This window comes from Podarcis melisellensis, assembly GCF_964234715.1.
Source record: "Podarcis melisellensis genome assembly, chromosome: 6".
In the NCBI taxonomy this organism is placed as follows: Eukaryota; Metazoa; Chordata; class Lepidosauria; order Squamata; family Lacertidae; genus Podarcis; species Podarcis melisellensis.
The window spans coordinates 606,202-623,382 of record NC_138538.1 but is presented as its reverse complement, the minus strand read 5'-3'; the positions used below and the strand labels follow the sequence as shown (position 1 = coordinate 623,382).

The window sequence follows — 17,181 nt, the reverse complement described above, 5'->3', positions numbered from 1 at the left end:
CTTCCCTCTCTTCTTCTGCTTGATGGATTTCACAAGCGATATTTTGGGGAGAGGAGGAGGAGGAGGAGGGAGAGGAGAGCTTTAAGTCCAGGAGGTGTGGGGCAGGGGGGAGGACAGCCCCCTGTCCGTTTGGGGGACCTTCCTTCTGCTCCTGAGGGTGGCAGGTTTTGTGGGTGTAGGCAGCTGCCTTCTCCTGACTCTGACCATTGGCCCATCGTGCTCCAGACTGCCTGCACTGGCCGGCAGCAGGAGTCCAGGCAAGGGACTCTCATTCGAACCCTGCCTGGAGAAGGAGCTGAACCTGAGCCCCTGCCTCTGAGCCCCTGCCCTGCCCCCGCTCGGCTTGAGAAGGGGTCTCCCCTTGGTTCTGTGGGCATGTGGGTGGGCACAGCTGCAAGGCCAGCCCCTCCTGCCTCTGGTGCCCAGTTCCAAATGCCCCCCCCGTCTGACCTGCCCAATGCAAACATCCCTCATTTCAGGCAAGGCCCGGTTCAAGAAGCCCCTCTGCCCACAAACAGAGTTTCTCCCCAGGACCCTCCCTTTGCAGAAATGAACCCCTTGGCTGCCAGGTGGTGAGATGCATAGTAGTAGTAGGAGTAGGAGTAATTTATATCTAAAATTATTCCGGGGGGCTCCCAACAAAAATAGTAAAAACACAATACAATATCAAAAAAATTCCTTCCAGTAGCACCTTAAAGACCAACTAAGTTAGTTTTTGGTATGAGCTTTCGTGTGCATGCACACGAAGAAGTGTATCTGAAGAAGTGTGCATGCACACGAAAGCTCATACCAAGAACTAACTTAGTTGGTCTTTAAGGTGCTACTGGAAGGAATTTTTTTTGTTTTGACTATGGCAGGACCAACACGGCTACCTATCTGTAACTAATACAATATCAAATACTGAAAACTTCCCTGAAGAGGGCTGCATTCGGATGACAACTACCATGGGCTTCAAATCCCAGTGAGGACCCTGCAGGTGGGGAGGCTAGCTGGCTCAGGGGGCAAATTCTGACTGCCATGAAAAGCAGACCTGTCTGGCGGGGGGGGGGGCAGGGGGAACAAGGAACGGGAGCAGCGCTCTGTGCTATTCAGTGAGTGGTGCCAGGTGAGGACGATGTCTGTTTGGAAACCCTTCTCCCTCCAGCGCCGAAATAATGGACCTTCAACTGGGCCTGCTCTTTTTTTTGGGGGGGGGGGCTGCAGAGCGTCTCCAGCAAGACCTTCCTGAACGGGCCCCATTTTGTCACTCCCTCAGGCCACACACTTGCTTTGCTAAGGGGTGTGATCGAAAACCTGTTGTAGCGATGATAAATAAGGAGGGCGTGAGAAGATGGCCTCCTTCTCCTTTCACCAGGAAGCCCCAAAGTCCTGTGTTAATGACATATGGTGAGCCTGCTGGATCAGGCCCATCTAGTGGCCCTTCTAGGCCAGGATCTTGTTCTCACAGTGGCGGAACAGTTGCCTGTGGGAAGCCAGCCAGCAGAATCCGGGTACCAGAGCCCTCCATCGCCGCCGCCTCCTCCTCCTCCTCTTCTTCTTCCTCCATTTGTCCAATCCTCTTTTAAAGCCATCAGAGTCGCTGCCTCCTGCAGAAGTGAGTTCCAAAGCTGAACTATGCATCGCGTGAAGAAGGACTTCTTCTCATCTTTTGTCAATAATAATAATAATAATAATAATAATAATAATAATAATAATTTATTTATATCCTGCCCTTCCCGGTTCAGGGAACCATGGCTCAGGGCGGCTAACAGCAAATTTAAAACACTTAATTGATGCAACAAAAAACAGCATAAAATATGGTATCAAACGTGAATAACAATAAATTCAGAATTCAAAAATCAATTTATGGGGAAAATCCATCCAATAAACATGAGATGATCCCCAGGGCTAGCTGGCTAAATTAGTCCTGTTTGGGCCAGTGAGGAGACCAGGGGAGAATTAGCTGTGGGATCCCAGAGCGGGTAATCTTCACAAAAAAGGGGAGAGGGAGGGAAGGAAGGGAAATAAAAGATCAGGATAGGTTCAAATTGAAAGCCAGGTGGAATAGCTCTGTCTTACAGGCCCTGCAAAAGGAGGTTAAATCCTGCAGGGCCCTAGTCTCCCGGGACAGAGCGTTCCACCAGGTCGGAGCCATCTAGCATTCTCTTTCTTTGTTTCCCTCGCCCTGGTGCCCCTGGACTTCTGTGACCGGGAGGCAAACCCCAGCCGACTGTGGAGTGTCTTGCCAATAATAAATGTGCCCTCTCAACATTGGTAGCCCTGCAGGACACAGGAGAGGCCCAAGGCAAGAAGGTGGAGTGGCTGGCCGACCGGCTGGCGTGTGGCAAGGGACTCTGGTCTCCATCAGCAGAGCTGTCCTTCAGACGGCAGCCTGGGCTCCTTGCTATGCCCCCGGGAGGCGGCCTGCCTCTTCCTGCTTGGCTCTCCGGCTCACGGAGCTGTGAAGTGTGAGGCGGCACCTCGGATGAAGTGTGAGCAGGAGCCTGACTGTGGCATGGGCATGTGTGTGTGTGTGTGTCCGCAGGAGGCAGTGGAGACAGAGTGGCAGCTCGGCCTGCCCAGCCCAGCTGCCTGGCAAGGAGCCGAAGCAGGCGGGCGGCTGGCTCTGCTGGAGCAGGAACTGCCTCAGCCCAGCCATGCCTTTCCCTGCTGGGAGGAAGGCCGCCCTTCCCAGCAGCGAGGTGGCAGCACTGGGCTTGGCTCGGGAGCAAAGGTCTGGCACTGCCTGGCCCCAGAGGTTTCAGGATTGGGGCACCTTCCTGGAGGAGGAGAGGTCTGTGCTCAGCCCCAGAGGTTTCAGGATTGGGGCATCTGGTTGGCCACTGTGAGAACAGGATGCTGGGCCACATGGGCCTGATCCAGCAGCCTCATCTGAGGTTCCTATGCCTTGGCAGCTGCCACTGTCCCAGGGCTCACGCTTTGTGCCAATGAGGACTCTCTGAGGAGGCTGGTGCTGTTGTGGCTCACTGGGAATATGAAACAAAATTTTAAAATTCCTTCCAGAGACCAACTCAGTTCGTTCTTGGCATGAGCTTTCTGTGCATGCACACTTCTTCAGATACACTGAAACAGAAGTCATCAGACCCTTCTATATAGTGGGAGGGTGGGGAAGGGTATTACTCAGAAGCGGGGTGGGAATGGGTGATTGGCCGATAGGCATGGTAAACCTGTTGACTGTTAAGACTGCAGTTGGTCTTACAGGAAAAAGCAAGGGGGGAGATGGCTAAAAATAGCTTTATCATGTATAATGAGATAAGAATCCAATGTCTGTATTCACACCAGGTCTCTCCATGGTAATAAGTTGCAATTCAGCAAAATCTCTTTCCAGTCTATTTCTGAAATTCTTTTCTGAAGTATCTGAAGAAGTGTGCATGCACATGGAAGCTCATACCAATAACAAACTGGGTTGGTCTCTAAGGTGCTACTGGAAGGATTTTTTTTTATTTTGTTCCAACTACGGCAGACCAACACGGCTACCTACGTGTAACTGGGAATATGAAAGTCGGCCCTGCTCTGTTGGCAAAAATTTCCCATGAGAGCAGGAGGGAACATGGGAAAGAGGCAGGGGGCAGAATGGGTAGAGTGCCAGACTGGGACCCCTGGGAGACCTGGAGTCAGAGCCCCCCACTTGGCCATGAAGGGCCAGTCACCGGCTCTCAGCCTAATCTCCCTCACAGGGTTGTTGTGGAGGATTAAATGTGAAGGGGAGAACCGTGCATGGCAGGTGGGATAGGACTGCAGTAAGTAAAGCAATAGCAAATATATAAAAGGGCAGGGGGGGCATGACAGCAGGTGGCAAAGGGGGCTGGACTGGATGACCTTTCTTGGTCCCTTCCTACTCTACGATTCTATTCCGTTTTGACCCGGGACAAGCAGGCGCCCATCTCTGTTGCTTGGTGGCTACCTTATCTGGCCCTGAGCTTGACTGCCTTGCAGTGACCAAAACCCTGAGAGTGGGCAGTGTGTTCAAATTCTGCCCACTCCCCCCCCCAAGCATCACCCCCACCCTGCTCAGCTTGTCTCCTCCGGTGCCAAGGCAAGAAGGAGCAGAGGTGTCAGGCTGTTGTGAAAGAGAGCTGCCAGGGTGCCAGCCTGAGTCTGGCAAGGTCCCTCCTGGCCTGGAGAGCTGGGGCCAGGCCTGGCTCCAGGAGAACTGCCGCTGCCACCCCCCAGCAGTCGAGGAGTGAGGCTGTGGGGTGCAGAGAGGGAGTGTGGAGGGGGGCACAGCGGTTGCCCTTGCCAAGGGGACTTGCAGTCAAATCTCCTGCTCATCCGTGTGGCAGCATTTCCTGCCCCAAACGCCCTGCGCTCGCGGCGCAGAGGATGCCAGGACCATCCATCTCAAGTGCGAGCTGCAAATTAGCCTGCCACCCCAAAAACCGGCCCAAGGCGCTCTCTGCAGTCGCACAAACAAATGTGACTTGTCCTCAGGTGGCCCACTTGCCATGACTCGGGCAGCCTGTGAAGAAGAACACACAAAGCGACTTGAGTGAATTCTCTCTCTCTCTCTCTCTCTCTCTCTCTCTCTCTCTCTCTCTCTCCACCTTCTCCAACGTTGCCCAGCCTCTTGTTGCTGAGACTGCAGAGGTTGGGAGGGACTGGTATCTGCTGGTATCTTCTCTGGCTGTCCCTAAGAGAGGAAAGCGCTGGATTCTGACCCTGGGGCAGAGCTAGGCCGGCCCACGCTGCCATCTCCTTCTCTCCCTCCCCTCCAGGATCAGGGCCATTGGTCTCTCCCCACCCCCATGAATATGATTTGGAAGCATGAGCTGTGCGGATGTTGAGAGAGAGCCTTGGCGATTCCTTGTTGTTGGAGAGCCCAAGTCAGCCCACACTGTCCTCCTGGAACTCTGGCTGCTTCCTCAGGTCTTCCTCTCTGGGACTGACTCAGGCTGCTTCCCAGGAGGCGCCCCAGGAGGCTCAGGAGAGGCCTGGTGCTGCGGAGATCAAGCAGGATAACAGAATCATGGAGCTGTAGACTTGGACGGTACACACACAAAGGAACATCTAGTCCAGCCCCCTGCAATGCAGGAATCTTGGCTCAAGCATCCCTGATAGGTGACCATCCAACCTCTGCTTGGAAACCTCCAAGGAAGGAAAGCCCAACACCTCCTTAGGAATCATAATAATTTATTATTCATACCCCGCCCATCTGGATGGTTTTCCCCAGCCAGTCTGGGCGGCTTCCAACAGAATATTAAGATACAATAGTTTTTAAACATTAAAAGCTTCCCTAAAGAGGGCTGCCTTCAGATGTCTTCGAAAAGTCTGATAGTAGTTGTTCTCTTTGACATCTGCTGGGAGGGCATTCCACAGGGCAGGTGCCACCACCAAGAAGGCCCTCTGCCTGCTTCCCTGTAACTTGGCTTCTCGCATTGAGGGAATCGCCAGAAGGCCCTTGGCACTGGACCTCAGTGTCCAAGGCAGAATGATGGGAAGCGCATTCCACTGCTGAACAGCTCTCAGCATCAGAAAGTTCTTCCTAATGTTTTGTTGGAGTCTCTTGTCATTTGAATCCATTAAGGATGTAAGAGCTGGTGAATCAGGTCAGTGGGGACCCATCTAATCCAGCATCCTTTTCTCACAGGGGCCAAGCAGATACTCCAAAGGGAAGCCCACAAGCAGGATCTGAGCGCAAGAGCAGCCCTCTCCCCTCCTCAGGTTTCCAGCCACTGCCTTTGAGCATGGAGGCAGAGCAGAGCCGTTGTGGCCCTTAGTCATTGACAGGCCTCTCCACAAATTTGTCCACCCCCCTTTTAAAGCCAGCTAGGTTTATGGCCATCCTTGCTTCCTGTGGGCATGAGTTCCATAGTTTAACTGTGCCCTCTGTGAAGTCCTGAGCCCCTGAATCTATTCCTCCCCTGATTGGGACCACTTGGCAGTCAGCTCAACGCCAACAAACAGAAGCTCCTCTCATACATCGATCTGTGGAATTCCCGACCGCAAGAACTGGCAGTGTCTGACTGGCTCGGCTAGTTTGGGGAAAGGCAGTTACCTTCATGAAAGGCAGGTTTATCAATGGCTATTAGCCCTGACATGACATGAAACCTCTGCTCAGAGGCCACCTGCCTCAGACTGCCAGGTTGGGGGGGGGGCAGAGGATAAGCCTTTCAAGGGCCGATGGAGAGATAGCTCAAGGAAAATGTTACACTCCGTGCCTGGGATTATTAGGAAGCAGGCTGAAAATATGACGGCCAGTGCCGTAAGAACTCTCTGCAAATCTATGGCGCGGCTGCATCTGGAATGCGGTGGACGGTCCCAGTTGCCTCACCTCAGAAAGGATGCTGTGAAGCTGGGAAAGGTGCAGAAAAGGGCAGCTGAAATGATGAAGGAATTGGAAACCCTTCTTCCACAGGGAAAGGTTGTGGACTCTTAAGGTTGCGGGGGGCAGGGGAGAGGTTACTAAAGGGGAGAAAGACCGAGACTGATAAAATTATGCTTGCTGGAGAGACAATGAAACTGGCTGGCGGAAGATTCAGGCAGGCAAAAGGATTTACATCTCCGCCACCCAACACATGGGCAGCTTGTAGAACTCGCTTCAGCAGGGCTCTGTTTTCTTGTTCTTGAGAGCATCAGAAGAGCACCTGCTGGATCAGGCCAGTGTCCCACCTGGTCCAGTATCCTGTCTCCACAGTGGCCAACCAGGTGCCTCTTTTGGGAAGCCAGCCAGCAGGATTCGCACCCAGGAGCACTCTGCGCCCCCCCCCCGTGATTTCCAGGAGTTGTGTTGGTGGCTATTAGCTATCTAGTCTAGCATCCTTCTCCCATGGAGGACAACCAGATCATGGGAAGCCCAAAAGGAAGACATGAGCACCATGTTGTTGTTGTTTAGTCGTTTAGTCATGTCCGCCTCTTCATGACCCCATGGACCAGAGCACGCCAGGCCCTCCTGTCTTCCACTGCCTCCTGCAGTTTGGTCAGACTCATGTTTGTAGCTTCGAGAACACTATCCAACCATCTCGTCCTCCGTCATCCCCTTCTCCTTGTGCCCTCCATCTTTCCCAACATCAGGGTCTTTTCCAGGGAGTCTTCTCTTCTCATGAGGTGGCCAAAGTATTGGAGCCTCAGCTTCAGGATCTGTCCTTCCAGTGAGCACTCAGGGCTGATTTCCTTCAGAATGGAGAGGTTTGATCTTCTTGCAGTCCGTGGGACACTCAAAAGTCTCCTCCAGCGCCAAAATTCAAAAGCACCCATTCTTCAGCGATTAGCCTTCTTTATGATCCAGCTCTCACTTCCATACATCGCTACTGGGAAAACCATTGCATTAACTATACGGAGCGTTGTTGTTAAGGTGATGTCTCTGCTTTTTAAGACGCTGTCTAGGTTTGCCATCGCCTTTCTCCCAAGGAGCAGACGTCTTTTAATTTCGTGACTTCTTTCACCATCTGCAGTGATCATGGAGCCCAAGAAAGTAAAATCTCTCACTGCCTCCATTTCTTCCCCTTCTATTTGCCAGGAGGTGATGGGACCAGTGGCCATGATCTTCGTTTTTTTGATGTTGAGCTTCAGACCATATTTTGCGCTCTCCTCTTTCACCCTCATTAAAGGGTTCTTTAATTCCTCCTCACTTTCTGCCATCAAGGTTGTGTCATCTGCATATCTGAGGTTGTTGATATTTCTTCCGGCAATCTTAATTCCGGCTAGGGATTCATCCAGCCCAGCCTTTCGCATGATGAATTCTGCATATAAGTTAAACAAGCAGGGAGACAATATACAGCCTTGTCGTACTCCTTTCCCAATTTTGAACCAATCAGTTGTTCCATATCCAGTTCTAACTGTAGCTTCTTGTCCCACATAGAGATTTCTCAGGAGACAGATGAGGTGATCAGGCACTCCCATTTCTTTAAGAACTTGCCATAGTTTGCTGTGGTCGGCACAGTCAAAGGCTTTTGCATAGCCAATGAAGCAAAAGTAGATGTCTTTCTGGAACTCTCTAGCTTTCTCCATAATCCAGCGCATGTTTGCAATTTGGTCTCTGGTTCCTCTGCCTCTTCTAAATCCAGCTTGCACTTCTGGGAGTTCTCGGTCCACATACTGCTTGAGCCTTCCTTGTAGAATTTTAAGCATAACCTTGCTAGCGTGTGAAATGAGTGCAATTGTGTGGTAGTTGGAGCATTCTTTGGCACTGCCCTTCTTTGGGATTGGGATGTAGACTGATCTTCTCCAATCCTCTGGCCACTGCTGAGTTTTCCAAACTTGCTGGCATATTGAGTGTAGCACCTTAACAGCATCATCTTTTAAAATTTTAAATAGTTCAGCTGGAATACCATCACTTCCACTGGCCTTGTTATTTGCAGTGCTTTCTAAGGCCCATTTGACTTCACTTTCCAGGATGTCTGGCTCAAGGTCAGCAACCACACTACCTGGGGTGTACGAGACATCCATTTCTTTCTGGTATAATTCCTCTGTGTATTCTTGCCACCTCTTCTTGATGTCTTCTGCTTCTCTTAGGTCCTTACCACTTTTGTCCTTTATTATGGTAATCTTTGTACGAAATGTTCCTTTCATATCTCCAATTTTCTTGAACAGATCTCTGGTTCTTCCCATTCTATTGCTTTCCTCTATTTCTTTGCATTGCTCGTTTAAGAAGGCCTTCTTGTCTCTCCTTGCTATTCTTTGGAAATCTGCATTTAGTTTCCTGTATCTTTTACCATCTCCCTCGCATTTTGCTTGCCTTCTCTCCCCCGCTATTTGTAAGGCCTCATTGGACAGCCACTTTGCTTTCTTGCATTTCCTTTTCATTGGGATGGTTTTCGTTGCTGCCTCCTGTATAATGTTACGAGCCTCCATCCATAGTTCTTCAGGCACTCTGTCCACCAAATCTAAATCCATAAACCTGTTCCTCACTTCCACTGTGTATTCATAAGGGATTTGACTTAGATTGTATCTTACCGGCCCAGTGGTTTTTCCTACTTTCTTCAGTTTAAGCTTGAATTTTGCTATAAGAAGCTGATGATCTGAGCCACAGTCAGCTCCAGGTCTTGTTTTTGCTGACTGTATAGAGCTTCTCCATCTTTGGCTGCAGAGAATATAATCAATCTGATTTCGATGCTGCCCATCTGGTGATGTCCATGTGTAGAGTCGTCTCTTGTGTTGTTGGAAAAGCGTGTTTGTGATGACCAGCCTGTTCTCTTGACAGAACTCTATTAGCCTTTGCCCTGCTTCGTTTTGATCTCCAAGGCCAAACTTGCCAGTTGTTCCTTTTATCTCTTGACTCCCTACTTTAGCATTCCAATCCCCTATAATGAGAAGAACATCCTTCTTTGGTGTCACTTCTATAAGGTCTTGTAAGTCTTCATAGAATTGGTCAATTTCAGTTTCTTCAGTACAAGTAGTTGGTGCATAAACTTGGATTGCCGTGATGTTAAAAGGTCTGCCTTGGATTCGTATCGAGATCATTCTATCATTTTTGAGATTGCATCCCAGTACAGCTTTCGCCACTCTTTTGTTGACTATGAGGGCCACTCCATTTCTTTTACGGGTTTCTTGCCCACAGTAGTAGATATGATGGTCATCCGAACTGAATTCCCCGTCCATTTTAGTTCACTGATGCCCAGGATGTCAATATTTATTCTTGCCATCTCATTTTTGACCACCTCCAACTTACCAAGGTTCATGGTTCTTACATTCCAGGTTCCTATGCAATATTTTTCTTTACAGCATTGGACTTTCCTTTCGCTTCCAGGCATAACCGCAACTGAGTGTCCTTTCGGCTTTGGCCCAGCCGCTTCATCAGCTCTGAATCTACTTGTACTTGTCCTCCGCTCTTCCTCAGTAGCATGTTGGACGCCTTCCGACCTGAGGGGCTCATCTTCCAGCGTCATAACTTTTATATGCCTGTTGTCTTTGTCCATGGAGTTTTCTTGGCAGGGATACTGGAGTGGCTTGCCGGTTCCTCCTCCAGGTGGATCACGTTTGGTCAAAACTCTCCACTATGACCTGTTCATCTTGGGTGCCCTGCTCGGCATAGTTCATAGCTTCTCTGGGTTATTCAAGCCCCTTTGCCACAGCAAGGCAGTGATCCACGAAGGGGATGAGCACCATAGCGTGGTCCTTCTTGGGGTCCCCAGGAACCGGCCTTTGGAGCTATCCTGCCTCTCATCCTGGAAGGAGAACTCAGCCATTGTGACTACAGTAGAAGCCCCGGCGAGAGATGCCCACCATGAATTTGTCTAATACCCCTTTAAAGCTCTCCAAACCATCGCTTCCTCTTGTGAGAGTGAATTTCATAGTTTGCTCTGTATGAATAGATTCCTGCATTGCAGGGGGTTGGACTAGATGACCCTGGGGACCCCTTCCCACTTTTATGATTCTGTGAAGAAGGCGTTTCTGTTACTGGTCCTGAACCTTCCGACGTTCACCTTCATTGGATAATAATTTGGCATCCTCAGCGAACTTTGCCGCCTCACTAATGACATCTGTCTCCAGATAATTTAAGAGTGAGTTTCAATGCCCAGATCCCAAGACATATCCTTGGTGGGAGACTCTATTTACTATCCCTCCCCCAAATGGGGAGAAGGGTCCATTTATTTCTGCTTTTTAACTGGCTGCTGATCTGTACATAGCAGCCGGTGAGACGGCACGAACGGGATACAGCTGCTCCAGCTGTTGCGGCCACATTGGACCAAACTCGCTGCAACTTATCCCTCCCCCTCTAGGGAAGGGGCAGCAGCCCACAGTTTTGGGAAGCTGGAGAGCAACAGAGCCCCCTCCCCTGCTATCGCACTCGAGAACCTCTGCGCTTGAGTCACGGCTGTCAAACCTCCTTGGAAGCTTTTGTCAATTGCCTTCATCAAAACCTTTTTGAAATTCCATGTAAACAATGGACATAATGCATGGAGACAGGGGGCCGGACACTCAAACTTGTGCACATCCCACGAAGAAGCTGAATGTTGGGAGATTCAGGACAGATAACAGAACCTTTGTGCAGCACATAGCTAAACTGCGGAGGCAGCGGTGGTCACTAACTTAGGCTAAAGAGGATTAGACAAATTCGCTGAGGGTGAGAAGTCTCCTAGGCATGAGGGCCCTGCTCTGCCTCCACAGCTGGAGGCAGTAAGTGCTTCCGAATGCCAGCTTCTGGAATCCTGCTTGTGGTTTCCTTTTGGGCATCTAGTTGGCCCCTGTGAGAAGAGGCTGCTGGGCTCTTCTCATGTTCTTATGTGGAGCCTCAATGCTCAGGTGCAACATACCTCTGAGTTCTAGAAACTGCCCCCCCCACAAACTACAGGGAGGAGCCTCCACCTTGTGAGGCTCAAAGAAGCCTCTGGCTAGCAGCTCTTGGGAAAGAAGGCTGCATTGGGTGAAGCCTCCCCTGGTCTCCTTATCTCTCTGCTGTTTGACCCAGAGATCAAATCTAGCAGCTGTATTGCCCTCTTCCATTGGAGCTATATCTGGTACCAAGCATTATGTTTGGGGGGGCAGGCTCCATAACAAAGGGCTCCCCCCACAGTTCTCTCCCCCATACACACACACACCGCCAGCCTGAAAGGGCCCCTCTGCTCCTCTGAATCCCTGCTTGGGGTTTTGTTTGGGGTGCCCATCTCTAGGGCTTGTACCGTCTCAGTCATCTTGCAGTTATATCACCCTCACACTTCCCTGTCCTTTCTCTGCCAGGCGTGCGCGCACACACACACACACACACACACACACTGGCAGCCCTGTGCATTGTGAGGTGCAAAATAGGTGTGATGATATCATTTATCAGAGCAGCCTGCCTTGCTGGTGGAGGAGAGGAGCGAATGTCACCAAACTCTTCATTAGGCAGGCGGCCCAGAGGGGGAGCTGGTCCTCGCCGCCACACGATGAACCACACAGTTGAGGGAAGACATGGCTTGCTGGACTCCCAGCCCAGAGCAGCCAGTCGCCTTCGCAGGTGCTCACAGGTTGTGGCTCAGCAGGACATCGGGCTGAAACATGTGTTCCAAACCCTGCAGCCACAGTGGCCAATGCAGACCCCACTCCCTCCTGCAGAAAAAAGTGGTCCCATTGTGGTTGATTATCCAGCAGATGTTGTGGTGGGAAGTAGCCTAAGTGACTCTCAGGGGTCTACGGAGGGCAGGTGATCAGTCATGAAAACCAGTTGGTGGGAGGGGAGGGGAGACCTGTGTTCGAATTCTGATTGCGAGTGTCCCTTTGGTGCATCTGGTTGGCCACTGTGAGAACAGGGTGCTGGAGCAGATGGGCCATTGGCCTGATCCAGCAGAGGCAGTATATATGACTACCAGGGACTGGGGACAGCAAGAAAAAAGGACACTCTCTCTCTCTCTCTCTCTCTCTCTCTCTCTCTCTCTCTCTCTCTCTCTCTCTCTCTCCTGGTTCTGAGCCACTCAGACAGCATCTGACTGGCAGCTGCTGGAAAATGGTGGACTGGCTGGACTTTGGTTCTGGACTTTGGGCAGCTCTTGTGGGGTTAGTCTGAAAGATGATGGCTGATGATGCAGAAACCATGTCCTGTCAGCACTCATAGTAGAGAGAAATGTGCTCACGGGAAAGGAGGGGGAGCAGAGCAATGGAGGGTCAGGATCCTGGCTGGTTGCAACAGGGCAGGCCAGCTGCTGCTTCTGGGAACGTTTGCCTGGGAGGAGAGCTGGTCATATTTAACTTACCAGCTGCTGAATGGAGTGGGCCAGATCCAGGCCACTTGGCCATTGTGGGCAAGGATGCCTGAATAAAAACAAAACAAAAAATATTTAACACTAGTCATAAACAATTCTAGCGCTTCCATGTTCATTGTGCTTTGACTATATTATCTTTGTAATACAATTGGTCTGTAAGGCACCAGAATTACCCTCATATTTCAGGGGTGGGGTCTGAGGCCGTTTGGAATGTGACTTCGAGGCACACAGATGAACATGGAACCCAGTCCCAAGGGATTCCCCCTTGCTTCCTTGTGGCTCCCCGCTTCTGGCTTTCCCACCCCGTAAGATGTCCTCGCCCATTTGCTCCAGGCCCCCTGCTGCCCCAGGTCCAGCACCGAGGGGGTGTGGGGAGAAACTGAGCAGCCTCCTTGGGAGCCCCACACCCTGGGGCGGAGGAGGCCCCCAGCTGCCCACTCTGTGCCAGCAGTGACGGAGGCTCTTGAAATGGAGCCATAATCCTGGGATTAGAGGATTAGCATCTTTTCACGTGCTCCCCCTCCCCTCCCCACCGCCTCCACTTTCGCTGCCTGTGCCCGGGCCACCTCCAGAAATAAATGGACTGCTAGCTAGCAGATTCCTTCCTCCGGGACAGGGAGGGAGCCCACTTCTGCCTTTGGCTCTGGGTGCAAAAGGGTGTTTGGGGGCTGGCAGCAGCCTTCCTCCACCCCCCTCTTGCCAAGGCCCCATCTGTGTGGCTTTGCAGGCTCCTGCAGGTCCACAGGTAAATTGCACGTGGATGTACACAGGTGGGGCAGAATGGAGAGGGGGGTAGGAGCCCCCCTTCACAGCCACCAGCAATCCTGAGACTCCTAGTGGTGGCCAAGAACTTCTCTAGCACTTTCTTTATCCCTCTGGGTTTTCACATAGCACCTCTGCAAAAATATGCATTGTATTCTTTGCTGGCACTGCCATCTTCTGAAGGGCTCTGCCTGCAGCCTGAACTCTTGCCCAAGGGCAGGGCAGCCTGTGCAAGCCCAGCAGCGTGTGCCCCCTCACCTACTGTGAATTCCCTTCCCTTTTCGACGCCCAGAGAGAACAACCACCAGGCATAAGGAATCAGCGGTGTTGGGGTGCCACCCTCTGCAGCTCCAAGGGGGTGCCTCTTGTGGCCGGGGTGTCCCGGACCTCAGTGCCGGCACCTGCCCGCTTTGCCCCCTGGACGGATGCAGCAGAGCCCCCTGGAGCCAGGGAATAGGGAGCCCTGGCCGTGCCGCAGGGCGAGGAGAGGAGGGGGCGGGAATGCAGAGCAGCTGGCCAAGGCCCAGGAGGAAGCAAACAATTAATTACAGCCGTCAAGGAGTAATGAGTGCCAGCGTCTGCCATGATCCGTGCTGGGATCCAGGCGCCCTCCCCCTCCCTCCCCCCCTCCCGCTGCCAGGACTCACCCACATGAACTCCAGCTGCCCACGGTGTGAAGCATCTCCGGCTGGGGAGGCGGCTCCCTGCCTGGGCCCCACCCCCTCTCTTTCACACACACACACGAACCCCCAACTCTCCTGTCGGCATCTCCGCAAGCCTGGCCTGTCGGCGCCGCCTGGGCTCCTAAGAAGAGAAGAGCCTCGCGGATCAAGGCAGCGGCCCAGAACTAGTCCAGCACCCTGGACAGGGGCAAAACCAGGCCGAGTCAAAAGACCCAGTTTGGCACACGCATTTGTGCACACGCACAGGCTGGGAGCCTCAATGGTGCCCCTCTGGAGGCTTTACTCAGGGCAAAAAAAAAAAAAATGCCCCCCGCTATGGCACTGATCCTAGGGGCGTTTTTTTGTTGTTTTTTTAACGGCAACGTGCTTCACTTTACTCTGGTTTGCATGGAATTGCACTTGCCAGGTGACCGCCCATTCACTCCGTTTGGGGAGGTCCCTTTGGAGCTCCTCCCAATCCCTTTTTGTTGTTGTTGTTGTGATCCTGGACAATTTAGTGCCACTGGCAAACTTGGCCCCCTCGCTGCCCAGGCCGAACTCTGGGTCGTTCACTAGCAAGTTAAAGAGCGCGGTTAAAAATACCCAATAGTTGGAACTTCAGTCACGAAACCTAGGTGGCTTTAAGAGGATTGGGCAAATTCATGGAGAAATGGAGGGCTGTTGGCGGCTCCTAGCTACTCTGGCTCTGCCTTGCCCTCGACAGCTGGAGACAGCAAGACGTCTGAACCAAAGGAGGGGAGAGGGTTCGGGCGCTTGGATCCTGCTTGGGGGTTTCCTACAACCAGCATCTGTTGGGTCACTGTGAGAACAGGGCGCTGGGCTACAAGGGCCCCTGGCCTGGGCAGCAGGCTTTTCTGATGGTCTTATGAATGATGTGCCGCCTCTGGGGCTCAGGCGAGAGCAGAGTGACCTGGGCGTCCTGGGCTGTGCCTGGCTGGCCGTGGGTCCCACAAGCCAACTCCCTCTGCTCTGCTTCCCAGCGGCTTATGAGGAACCCACTCGAGGGCTGCTTACAGTGTGACCCACCACCGCCCGGGGCTTTGTGATGGGAAGGGGGCATTCTTGACTGACAACCACGAGGATGCTGCTGGGACCAAGGGAAGGGTGGCTGGGAGTATCAGCTTGGTCTGGGGCGAACTATACGTCTGGCACGGGCGACACGTCTTTCTACCTTCTCATCCTCTGAGGAGTGATTTGGGACAGGAGGGAGTGCCCCCGCCAGGTGTGTGTGAGTGGGTGGGTGGGTGGCTTCCCTGAAGCCCCTTCCACTTCTAGGCCCTTCCCGCTTTGCACCGTGACCTGCGGTTCAAACTGCTTGCCTGCATTCCCACGAGCCAAATGTCTTGCGAACCAGCGGTTGTCGCTGCCCCATCTCTTAGGAAAGGCGGACACGTGCGCGTCGCTGAGGGGTGTGGGGCGTACGGTTGGGTAAACAGTACCTTCCTTCCCCCCCAAACTTATCTCCGGTGCTGGGTTGCTGATGCGGGGGTGGGGGTGGGAGCGGAGGAGGAGGAGGAGGAGGAGGAGGCGGCATCCGCGCAGGCGGATTGCGCGGGGGGGAGCCGCAGTGCCAGCCCCCGAGATGCCCTAATTCCTCCGCCGCCGACTCAGATCTGCGCTGCCCTCGGAGGTGGCGAGCAGTTCGGCGGAGGCTCCTGGCCCCTCCTCTCCCAGCTCGCTTACACCTCGGCGCCCCCCCGCCTCAGCTCATCCACCGCCCCCCCTCCGCTCGCCCGCCTGACGGAGAAGATGCCTTTTGAATACACGATGAACTGAAAGGGGCTGAGCGGCAGCGGCGGCGGCGGCAGCGGAGAAGGGAAAGGCTCTGCTCCGCACTGCAGCGGCGCGCGAGGCAAGCGAGGCTCGGACGAGGCAGCCCGGCGGGCGCCATGCTGAACAACCTGACGGACTGCGAGGACGGCGACGGGGGCGCCAGCCAAGGTAAGGGGCCGCCGGGGGGGGGGCTGGCTTCTCAAGCCTGGGGGCAGCCCTCGGAGGCCTCGCCTCGGCGGGGTCCCGCTGCGGGGCAGGGCCGGCCGGCCGGCAGGATCGCGCGCCCCTTCTCGAGCGCTGCCTGCGCCGGGCAACGGCGCTTCTCCTGCTCGGCGGAGGAGCCTCGCCAGCTGCGCAGCCCCGGAGCCCGAGCCGCGCGCAGGAATGCGCCGCCGCCGCCGCCGCCGCCGCCGCCGCTGTCCAGGGTGCTGGAATGCGGGCGCCGTCCAGCCTAGCCGAGCGCCGCGCTCCGCCAACCCTCCGCCTGTGTGCGTGTGTGTTGGGGGGGGGAATGGCAACTCTCTCGGGAGACATTTTGGTGAGGTGGGAAGCAGGCAGCGGGGGGCAGCCGGAGGTCCTCGGGGGGTGCAAGTCTTGTCTCTCTGCGAAGGCAGCTTTTCCCCCACCCCAGGCTGCCGCGGCCACATGCAACGCCTGGGCGCCCCGGGACAGCCTCCCCTTGGCTTGGCTGGCTTGGCCCGAGCCCCAGCGAGCGAGCTCCCACCCGGGGCCGGGCGCCAGGAGGAGACCCTCGGCAAAGTGTCCCGCCGCCTTACCCCCCCCCCCGTCCCGCCTGCCCGCCTCTGTCCGCGGTGCTGAAGTTTCCCTGCGGGCTGCGCGGGACTCGCTCTTGCGCAAGAGGCGGGACTGTGGGGGAAGGAGGGAGAGGGGAGCAGCGCCCCACTTCGCAGGCCTGAGCCGGGGGGCCCTTGGTTCTGCCTGCCAGGAGTCTGCGCCGCTGTAGACCCCGAGGATGCTGGGGCTGCGTGGTTCGCGGGTGGGGGCTGTTTATTCCCTGCCTGCCGCTTTGGTGACGGCTCCTGTACTGCAGGCTCAATGCAGCGCCAGCACAGACGCGCCACTTTGGAAGCAGAGCGTTTGGACCGAGCCCCCCTGCTGCGCACCCCTCCTCCCACGACCCTCTGTGCCCACCCTCTGGCTCTGGCACGGACAGTGGCCTCATACGGATCCCAGCGCCCCCAAGTCTTCAGATAGGGTGTTTGGGGTTGTTGTTTTTTTGTTGTTGCTCGCAAACCAGGAAGCTGATGAGGCTGAGAGTGAGATGAAGACGCAGCTTCCTGCCCATTGGCAGAGCCTGGGCACAGTGCGGAGTTATGGTCTGCAGG

The 17,181-nt window shown here is 54.0% G+C and overlaps 1 protein-coding gene across 3 annotated transcripts in view; it reads left to right on the top strand.

Moving 5' to 3' along the window:
• SLC12A5 (solute carrier family 12 member 5) overlaps positions 1–17,181 on the top strand; it is a 103,457-nt gene that overhangs the window by 20,232 nt on the left and 66,044 nt on the right. The window contains exon 1 of one of the 3 annotated variants that reach the window (XM_081916684.1): positions 15,593–16,003. The exons of the other annotated variants lie outside the window; for them this stretch is intronic. Coding sequence (XP_081772810.1) covers positions 15,952–16,003 — 52 coding nt within the window. The 5' untranslated portion in view covers positions 15,593–15,951. Of the gene's footprint in view, positions 1–15,592; positions 16,004–17,181 lie in introns of those variants that run through there. 3 annotated transcript variants of the gene reach the window in all.